Genomic DNA, 10,334 nt, shown 5'->3' on the forward strand with positions numbered 1-10,334 from the left:
AGATTAGGAGCACTCCCTTTAGGAGTGTGCTCCTAATCTCAGCTCGTTACCTGTATAAAAGACACCTGGGAGCCAGAAATCTTTCTGATTGAGGGGGTCAAATACTTATTTCCCTCATTAAAATGCAAATCAATTAATAACATTTTTGACATGCGTTTTTTTCTGTATTTTTTTGTTGTTATTCTGTCTCTCACTGTTCAAATAAACCTACCATTAAAATTATAGACTAATAATTTCTTTGTCAGTGGGCAAATGTACAAAATCAGCAGGGGATCAAATACTTTTTCCCCTCACTGTATAGAGTACTTGCACATATGCACATGTCGTACTCAGCAAAACATCTGCATACCAGGAGATTCTTTTTTACCAGACCCCAATATTCTGTAACTATACTGGGTACTTTGTCTATTTCCCTCCTTTGCATTCACTGGCCAGTAGTCGGTTAGGGAAATCAGCCTCCAGTTTCTTTGCACAACAGAGGTTATGTCAGTCTAGACCATTTGCCTAACTGCTCAGTAATCTCTCTGAGACCCATATTCACACATTTCCCTATGTATCAGACTCGGAGCAACATCAACAAACACAACAGTAAAATCAGACCGGATTCCAGCCGTTCACACAGACCAGTAATGTTGCTGATTTAAACAGATACAATCATCAATATCACCTCTTTATCTACTGTAGTTGTGATACTGTATGCATTCAGGATGGCTTGTCAGGATGTGATAGTGTATGCATGCAGATATGCATTGTGCAGCACTTCAGAATTCATGGATGAACAAGGTGAATCAGTAATAAGGTGTGCTTTTTCTACTTGATGTTCATTTAACAACTCAGTTTACATTCCACCTATATGATGCAAGGTATGGTTTAATATAAAATGGTTTGCATTGTTAAACTTAATTTACATTGTCCTTATTCATGGCGGTCCAATCAAACGTTGACACTAACAGCCGTCTGCATAATATCTCAGTATGTCAATTTATCAAAAAGTCTTATGAAATATATCTTGAACTGTCAACTGGGACCAGATCATATCGGAAGAAATGTTGAAGTTTTGGCCAGTTTGATATGCTAGCCCTGATGTTCGGCTGTTGATGTTGAAATGAAGACATTTGCTTCCCTCTTTACTTCATTTCCTTTTCATAACATTTAAAAAATACAGTCCTCGCTCCAATGTCAAACTGAAACTCCAGTTATATAAAGTAGTACAACAGTGGATGTGAAAGCCGAGAGAGTGAACATTGATAACATTTTCAAAGATGGGTACATTTTGTGGACTTCAACAAATACACCAAATGAATGACACAGCAATCAGTGTTATGTAAAGGAGGAGGATTAAAAAAACATGAATTGCACAGAGCAGGGGTGGAGGCATGGACAGAGATTTGACTGCGAACACAGGGCGTGAGAAAGGGGGCATTGAGTGTCGCTTTTCTTATCTGAGCGGGCACCAGAGGCGAGTCATCTGTCCATCACCCTGAGGTGTCAGCAGAACGGCCATGACATGCACCGGATAAAAGAGCGAGAGAGAGAGAGATTTGAGCCTCATCCAACACCTCTGTATGAAGGCCTGGTTCCCTGCTCTCTGTTGACTAATGGGTACTGATTCCATCTAGCTAAAATTGAAACAGCCCAAAATGCAATTTGCAGTTAAAAGTGAAAACTTGAGTCAGATAAGATTGCTTGATTATTAAAAAAAATAAATTAGCAAAACTCAGCTGGGATTCTTGTTACATTTGCATGATAGCAGTCAATAAAGTTCAGATTGACATGAAGGGCTCAACAGGAAGAGTTGTCAGTCAACTGATTTGTGTGATAATCATCCCACTCGGCACAGATGTCAGTTCACAGTGAAACATTAACATTTGGTTGAGTTGTCAACTAATGTAAATCCAACGTGAAATTAACAAAAAAATACGAATTATGAAATGTTTTTATGACGTGGAATCAACGTTGATTCAACCAGTTTTTGCCCAGTGGGATGTTCATCTAGCTTACACAAATAATGACACACAGGCAGGCTTTCGTCTGTTATTTCAAAAACACAAATCCTTTATTATTTAAAATACATATATGATATTTACACATTTCTTTTTACAGCATAGCGTAGTAAATGGGTGAAGACGAGTTGACATGGCAAAATGAGAAGACATTTCTCAGCATCAGATCTTGAAGAACACACACAGAACATCCTCTAATTTCAGCATGTCCCATTGTTGCATCTGAATGTGCTCTATCGTACTATCCTGAGCTGCCATTGTGTTTGGGCCAAACAGTTCTCTGTTTATCCTTTACATAAATAGGGAAGTTGTGGTTCTATTGTGAGATCTGTTACATATTCATAACTAAAACAAATTTGAAGAGGATGAATGCAAAGAAGACAAGAGTTTCATATTTACTAAAGGAGATGTCTTGCATAACACATCAATCAAACATACTTCGGAAAGAACATTATACAGTTTAAATGTGTACAACAAGCTGGAAATATTTAAAATACCGCATCTATAGTTTTACAATTTTTTTGAGTTAACCAGGCAAGTCAGTTAAGAACACATGCTTATTTACAATGATGGCCTAGGAACAGTAGATTTCCTGCCTTGTTCAGGGGCAGAACGACAGATTTGTACCTTGTCAGCTCGGGGATTCAATCTAGCAACCTTTCGGTGACTGGCCCAACGCTCTAACCACTAGGCTACCTGCCGCCCCATATGTCAATGCTTTTTGCTGTTCAATCAAAAACAGCTTTCAGTGCAAATAGTTATCACTCTTTGAACAGGAAAATGTAAGCAGTCAAATGTAAAATATGGTCTTTCTTAACCATATGTAAATATATCGTACAGAAACTCCCAAAAATGTCAAGAGTTGCAATGAGGCTTTCTGCTCCTCTTTGTAAAAGAAACAACATATATAGTAAAACATCACAGCGACACATTAAAATCCCAAAAAATAACATAAATAGACATCTTCACATGGTGGTTAAAAAAAGGCACAAAATGGTGGAGAGGTGTCCTCTTTCACTTCTCTGACTCCCTCCATCCTCGTGCATTCCTTCCAAACTTGTAGACCAGCCTTCGTCCATCTACACGTTCCAGGATTTCCCGTTTGTAGTAATATCTGGAATGATATAAACAGGGACCTTAACGGAACAGCAAAATTACTTCCTTCTTAACATGTGAACCAGGAAATAATCATGAAACCACCCTAATCCTTTCAGTCTCTACCTCATAGCTCGGCTGAGCTTCTCGTAGGTCATGCTGCTATTGTTCTTCTTCTTGCCCCACAGCTGAGCCACGGCCTCTGACTTGAGGAAGCGGAAGACGCCCTCTGTCCGATCCTCCCACTTGATCAGGCCTGGGTTCCGCTCTGGGTTCAGCAAAATGTCCCTAATGAACTCCCACAGGTGGGTCCCCCGGGGGTCTGAGGAAAAACACACAGGTGGTGGAAATTAGAACCATCTACTGCCATCTACTATCAGTTATAGCATGGGCGAAATGTTGAGCATTTATATTAAAATATATGATTCGATTGTATTGAAGATGTTCATGTAAATACTACTCACTGTGTTTTTTGACCTGATGAGGGCGACTGTGAGATCTATTTGTGTCTGAAAGTAAATTTAATAAAGAGATATGGTAATTTAGCAGATGCTTAAAACAAATAAAAATTAAGACATTTAATACATTTGGTAAAGGTGGCAATCGAACCCACAAGTTGGTCTAGCATCATAGTAGTCCAACCAACTAACCTACAGCAGCAGGTAGCCGAGTGGTTAGAGCATTGGTCCAGTACCCAAAAAGTCACTAATTTGAATCCCCAAGGTGAAATAATCTGTCGATATGCCCTTGAGCAAGGCACTTAACCCTAAGTGCTCCAGAGTAGCACTTGACAATAGCAGACCCTGGCTGTGACCCCACTCTCAGGGGGAGTTGGGATGTGCAAAAAGCTTTCCAGGGATATGCAGTTGACCTGGGTGGGACAAAGCAAGGCCTAGAACCTTTAATGCGTAATATGAACTATTGCTAGCTGGCTCCGAGACTTGGAAACGTCCCGTTACCACACCTGACACCACTTACTTAAACATCTGCCCATTTCTAGTTGTTAGATCTACCGATCCCATTTTTTTCAGATATTGTTCACAATTTGTGGAAGCCATCTGATGTGTTTCCAGCTCTGAGTATCAGTAATTCACTTATAGCTTGTCAATGAAAGATTACTTAATTTTTTATTTATTTAGTGTGTGCTTGATCTTGTGAATTCTGAACTGTGTAACTCCTACCTATCTTCTGATCATTTCCTCACAATCTCCCAGATGTCTTCTTTCCAAATATGGCAAGTTTTTGCATGTCGTAATCATGTAATTAAACATGAATAGCAGTTACTTTTGAGTGTGTCTATTTAGGTGGAAATCTACATTTTGCCATTACATTGAAGAGGAAGCTATAGGATTAAACATACCGGCGTTTCGGCGGATGTACAGCCCATTAGCGCTAGCTATTGCTACCTACAGTAGATATAGTTTTTATTTTTTTACAAATCAATACTTGGAGTCAAATATCAATATAACATTGTCCAAAAATAATATTGCGATATGTAATTGAATCGATTTTTCCCCATCACTAATCCACACATGTTAGCCTAACCTTTGTACCACTGTCTTACGCATTTCAGATTAATTCCATGGAGCCCAACATTGTACAATTACATGGGTGTGGGGAACATAAACAGGATGAGTTTGTTCAGTTGTATTGTCATACATTGTTTGCTCAGTGACGTTGTGGTGATGTAGTTTGGTGATAAGGAGTAGACTCAGCTGCCTCTTTCCCAAAATGATCACTGAACGTTCATGGACTTTACTCAATAGCCTTGTATTGCCACTCTGTTTGCTCAGTAATATAATAATATATGCCATTTAGCAGACGCTTTTATCCAAAGCGACTTACAGTCATGCATGCATACATTTTACGTATGGGTGGTCCCAGGAATTGAACCCACTACCCTGGCATTACAAGCGCAATGCTCTAGCAATCGAACTTCAAAGGACCACGATGAAGTCATATTTTCTTTGAGGACTAAGCTATTGTAGGTTGATGTCATCCCTTGGATCGCTGCTCGTTCCAATTAGTGTGTTTACATAATGTTTTGTAGGTTTTCAGTCCTCATCTTTGGTCTTGTTTCTTACCTGGACTGGAGGGAGTGGGTGAGGCCACAGGTGCAAGGGATTGAAACGAGGGATCGTAAATATCTAAAAAGTAAAGAAATATCAACAAGTAAAAAATTATGCTGTCCGTAAGTTAGTTAAAAATTGTACCTTTCTCCAAAATTCTATCCATTCCAATGTGGTACCTACCTGCAGGATAGATGCTAGGTTCTGTGAATGGGCAAGGGAAATCTACTAAAACAGGAGAGCACATTAAGCTTGCATGTACACTTAAGAGGCATTACATACATTTAACATTTTAGCAGACACTCTTATCCAGAGCAACTAGAGTTACGTGCCTATGGCTCAAGGGCACATCGTCAGATTTTTCACCCAGTAGACTCGGAGATTCAAACCAGCAACCTTGTTGGTTTAGTCTAACCTTAACCTAGTCTAACTCTTAACCTTTAGACTACCTGCCGCCCATCTGAAGAGTTTAGTCTAATCACAGTTTCGACTTACATCATTTATTAATTAACTAGTGTCAAACAAGTTGAGACATGCATAGATATGTAATAACTGGATGAGTTTCTTGGGGATGACTTGAAGAACATGACTCTGTGCGTTCATGCATGCCAGTGTTTGTCTATGGTGCTTTTACCATCTGGCTCTGATTTGATAACGTCCAGCGGTGAAAACTCCACACCAGGATACTGACCTGTGTAGGGATGACATGGAGAAACAAGGGGTCATTTAAGGGCAATACCATTACAGGTACAGTAACAACATGGGCTTTCATTATTTAGTGTTAATCAAACTTGATATTGAATTCCTAAATCCTTGATCCTCCTACACTGGTACAATTTGCTGTTCCTGTTTTTTTTGTGGTATTCTAACCGCCTCAAGTATTAACTGAAATGAAATACTACCATTCAACATTTGATGACCTAATCTATCACAGTATGTTTCAACAATGCATGGCCTGACCTGGCCTTCATTCTGATAAACATAACAATAACAGAGGACATTACAGCCCAGTGTGTGAACCCACCGCTCCATTTGAGCTCGGTGAGGCTGTGGTAGAGGATAGGCCCCACGGTGCCCGCAGCACGGGTGAAGTCCTGGTAGGTCATGCTGCACAGCTGACGTCCGTCCACATCAAAGTTCTGGAAAGGGATGGTGGCAGCGTCGATCTGGTGCATATCCAGCATCTGCTGCAGCCACTCCCACACCTGATACTTCGACCAATACTGAGGCTGGGAGTCCTGGGACCACAGGCGACTGGTGTAACCAGGCATCACTGTGGAAACTGGAGTTAGGGGTAAAGGTAGAGATTAAGTGTTTTTTTTCATACTTTGAATGTGTTGGGGGTATAACGAAAACATTTGAACTCTGGCTTGCCCAGGTATTTGTAAATAATTAAACCAGCAGAGCAATTCACTGAATTGAGCAACCAAACTAGTCCTCACTGTCTGAGCAGGGGTAGGAGCTCCATGTTGTGGGCAGCTGGCTCTCATTGCTGGCAGTGGAAGGGATGCTCATGATACAGGTGGTATGACGGACCATGGTCCAGAGCTGGGGGAGAAGACACATACATTCAGTATGGAGTAAAACCCTGAACAAGATGATTGGTAGGTTACAGTGTAATCACACACGGTGCAAACAAACTGTGTCTTTCCCAAATCTGGGTATCTGAGTTGAGATAGGGTATGTTTCTATATGACGACATTGACAGATGTGAAACAGGATGACAAAGGGAGTCAGTGTGAAGACAGCATGGGAGTGATTGGGTGACCTGCTCACCGTCCTTAACGTGTATTTGCAAAGTGATGGATCTGTATGTCTGTCTGTTTTGCATACATAAAGGCCTATTTGTTCTTCTGATAGTTGAATGAAATGAGTCAGTCACACAATGATGTGTTAATACCGGAGAACTCGACAATTTAGTGCAGAAACGCCTGCAGGACATGCATGATTGACAACCCAGATACAACAAGCTCTTCCTTTAAATTACATGTCTATGTTTTAAATATATTAGGTTACAGTGCAGTTCCTTTTTTTCAGAACTACATCCCCTTAGGATGTCAACACATATTAATAGTGCTGTGATACTCAGGTAATTATAGTTGCTAATGCCAATTAATGAATAGTATACATATGAAGGAATGCTTCATCGAGTGTGCAATATGCAATATGCTTATTCAATAGGGTAGACAATAGCCGTTATAGTTCTGTATACTGGAGAAATAAATGAAGAAATAAAACACTTCCCAATGCCATGATCAGATCAACTTTGACTGTAATGACATGTTTAAAGTTTAAAAACAAGTTCAAATAAAGTTCTAAAGAATTGGTAATGAAGTGTTATTGTAAAAGTAAATACAACATAAATAGTATCAATCATTAGTTATTTGAATATCTATGGGAAGACGTCTGTAGTGCACAGCAGGTGAACCACTGTATCTTCTCCGTAACCCCACCATAAAGGACTGCCCGTGAAATGTTAATAGTGTGCCAACAACATGGCTACATTCATTTAACTGTTGTTGAGAAAACACTTCACCACAACTATATTTGCATGTTATATGTAAATATACAGTACATTAGAATTGCAGGTCGGCACTGAGGCCAATGACAAGGTGGAGTTGTTGCAGCACTGTACTTGTAATGGCCTTGTCACATGTTTTACTGTTGTCTAGACTGTAGTGCATTTATCTCGACTTTGTGGAAGAGAATGCCTACCTGGAGTCTAACTTTTTGGAGCATCTATAGTAAATGTATAATTTGCGATCAATTATTGTTCAGTGATAGGTGCTTCCAGGGACAGCTCATCTCAAAATCAGCCCACTTTTGAAATCTGAAAACATCTTAATTTTGGATTGAATATTTAATGTGACAATGTAATCTGCTTTATTATATGGTCTGTCTGTGAAAGGTTGTCATAGTGCTCATCTGCAGCTTCAGTTTGACAAACAATAGACTCAGCTCTTTATACTGTGACCTATATTCAGCTTCTCTTTATTGACCACTACCTGGAAAAGGCTGGATTATGATGGCTAATAAAAACAATGACACCAAATAACTGTACAACACCATGTTTTACAGTACATGACCTATGTGGGCACAGTGACAAGCTGAATGAGAAACATAAATTATACCAAGTCTTCCTCAATTCTAAACAAAAGCAGTTTCCCAAGAACAAGATCCCCGAGTGAGATTTCACTAGAGGTATGTGGCACTTGGCAGTTTAGGCCATGGCTTTGGTTCCGCTCAGGATGCCAAGTCTCACCACCTGCATGCTTTGTGTTAACTCTCAGTGCTGTCTACTATTTGTCTGCCTACCGTCTGGTCTGAGCAGTCTGAAGACTGCTTGTCTTCATGGACGTAGACTGCAGGTAATGTATTTCCTGACCGTTTAGTTTGGCATGTCCCTATCATCAGGTAGCAGTTTCTATTTACTACAATCTCCTGGTCTGTTCAAGATTAACTTATTAATGATCCAATGTGTGAACTATTCAGTAGTGAGTAATACAGTTCCATGTTAGCTAGACAAAGCTTTTGGGAAACTTGCCCCTGATCAATATTCACTACCTGTGCATCTTATCACCCCAAAAAATAAAAAAACTCATTGCATAGATAATTACCTACAATCATGATGATAGGCTTACAGATGAAGGAAGTAAACAGACAAACAAATGATCACTGACCAATGTAACTTTTGGTAAGCAGTAAACAAGTGCAGGCAGGTCACACTTTCCTATACTGAAGCTTCTGGAGAATCCCTCTGTGGAGTTTTATCTCAACGGATTTAAGTTACAACCCATGTGAGGTGATTACAGTACACTAGTGTGTAGATGTACTGCACCTTGTCACATATTACTATGATATACAAGCATTTCACTACATTCGCAATAACATCTGCTAACCATGTATATGTGACCAATACAATTTGATTTGATTATAATAGGAGCTTACCAAGATTTGTTTTACTTCTCTTTCAAAAGGGCAGTTTGTATCTCAAAACAAAACAGAGCCCATGAGGAGTACATTTGTCCATGATCACATTTACTTTGTAAACAAAAGTGTATGCCATTTCTTTTAGGACTTCAAATGCAAGCCACACAGTTATTTAAAGCCTAATGTATATTCAGTCATCTGCTTTAACGCTGTATGTACGGCACTGTAACAGTTTTTTCTAATGCTCAATGAGCATTACAGGCAATCAAAGCTTGACACACAGTTAGACAAATGAATCAAACCATCACATTCTAGTCTGAAAGACACCTAAAGTAGTGCCTACATTGCTTTGTTACAGTTCGAATACCCACTGTCTGCATAGCCAAAACACCAATTCACTTCTAAGCCTAGCCATTTCAGCCATTGTTTTGATTGCGCTATTGTGTCAGTATAACAGCGACTAACACACATAGAAGCAAAGCTGGTTGCCTAGCAATGCTCAGCATGGTTTCCTACCAGAGCTATGGACTGGGTTCCGACCAGGATGGGAGGTGTCGTCTCTCTCTCTCTCTCTCTCTCTCTCTCTCTCTCCTCTCAGTTGACTTCAGGTAGGTGAGGTAGCTAGCTGTGTTTCTCTACACAAATGAGTGGAGTGTTGTTTTCAGTGCTAGAAGCTGTGCTCTTTTGCTTCCCAAAACTTTAAAAAAGTTCCAGCCCACACACACACACCAAGGTGCTGCCCCAGCAGTGGTTATTTTATGCTGTCAGCTTCCTTGTCCTATCCTTATCCCTCCCCAATTGGCTACCAGGACAGGTTCGGGACAGGTAGGAATTTGCATACGAATAGCTGAGTGAATTACAACATCTGACATACTGTAGGTGTTACTTTCACTCTTTGGGCTCTCTCTCTATTCTGGTCTCTGGTCTCTCTCTCTCTCTCTCTCTCTCTCTCTCTCTCTCTCTCTCTCTCTCTCTCTCTCTCTCTCTCTCTCTCTCTCTCTCTCTCTCTCTTTGTTTCTCACATGCACGGCCACACACACATACAAACACAAAATGTCGCAAGGTGGCATGAAGTTCACATTGTCTCAAACCTGATGATGTTTCTGTTCTCAGAACATTTGGCTAAAGATAGACTCTGAAAATATATTTTACTAACCCTTTCGAAGATAACAGCAAGAACGATGGCCAACATGTTCCTTTTGTATTACTTATACACTTACTTTTTTTTAACATCCTT

General features: G+C 40.0%; 1 protein-coding gene across 2 annotated transcripts; it reads right to left on the reverse strand.

The window, feature by feature from the left end:
• Positions 1-2,025: 2,025 nt before the first annotated feature.
• On the reverse strand, positions 2,026-9,863 carry ehf (ets homologous factor). Of its 2 annotated transcripts, none has more exons than XM_029758708.1 (9): positions 9,614-9,863; positions 6,610-6,715; positions 6,192-6,449; positions 5,802-5,858; positions 5,351-5,392; positions 5,183-5,245; positions 3,563-3,607; positions 3,225-3,420; positions 2,026-3,117 (listed from the first exon to the last, which is right to left on the reverse strand). In XM_029758708.1, the coding sequence occupies exons 2-9, from the start codon at positions 6,704-6,706 to the stop codon at positions 3,018-3,020; spliced, it is 858 nt and encodes a 285-aa protein (XP_029614568.1). In that variant the 5' UTR covers positions 6,707-6,715; positions 9,614-9,863; the 3' UTR covers positions 2,026-3,017. The 2 variants fall into 2 exon arrangements, with proteins under 2 accessions (XP_029614568.1, XP_029614567.1); XM_029758707.1 differs by having other exon boundaries at positions 5,351-5,395.
• Positions 9,864-10,334: the final 471 nt, after the last annotated feature.

Source organism: Salmo trutta, chromosome 7, assembly GCF_901001165.1.
Source record: "Salmo trutta chromosome 7, fSalTru1.1, whole genome shotgun sequence".
NCBI classification, from domain to species: domain Eukaryota; kingdom Metazoa; phylum Chordata; class Actinopteri; order Salmoniformes; family Salmonidae; genus Salmo; species Salmo trutta.

Excerpts from the sequence above, each read along its gene's own strand:
- ehf (XM_029758707.1), bottom strand. The coding sequence starts at position 6,706 with ATGGTCCGTCATACCACCTGTATCATGAGCATCCCTTCCACTGCCAGC. Across the intron at positions 5,859-6,191 it reads CACCGAGCTCAAATGGAGCG|GTCAGTATCCTGGTGTGGAG; the intron begins GTGGGTTCACAC and ends ATCCCTACACAG. Across the intron at positions 5,396-5,801 it reads TATCAAATCAGAGCCAGATG|TAGATTTCCCTTGCCCATTC; the intron begins GTAAAAGCACCA and ends CTCCTGTTTTAG.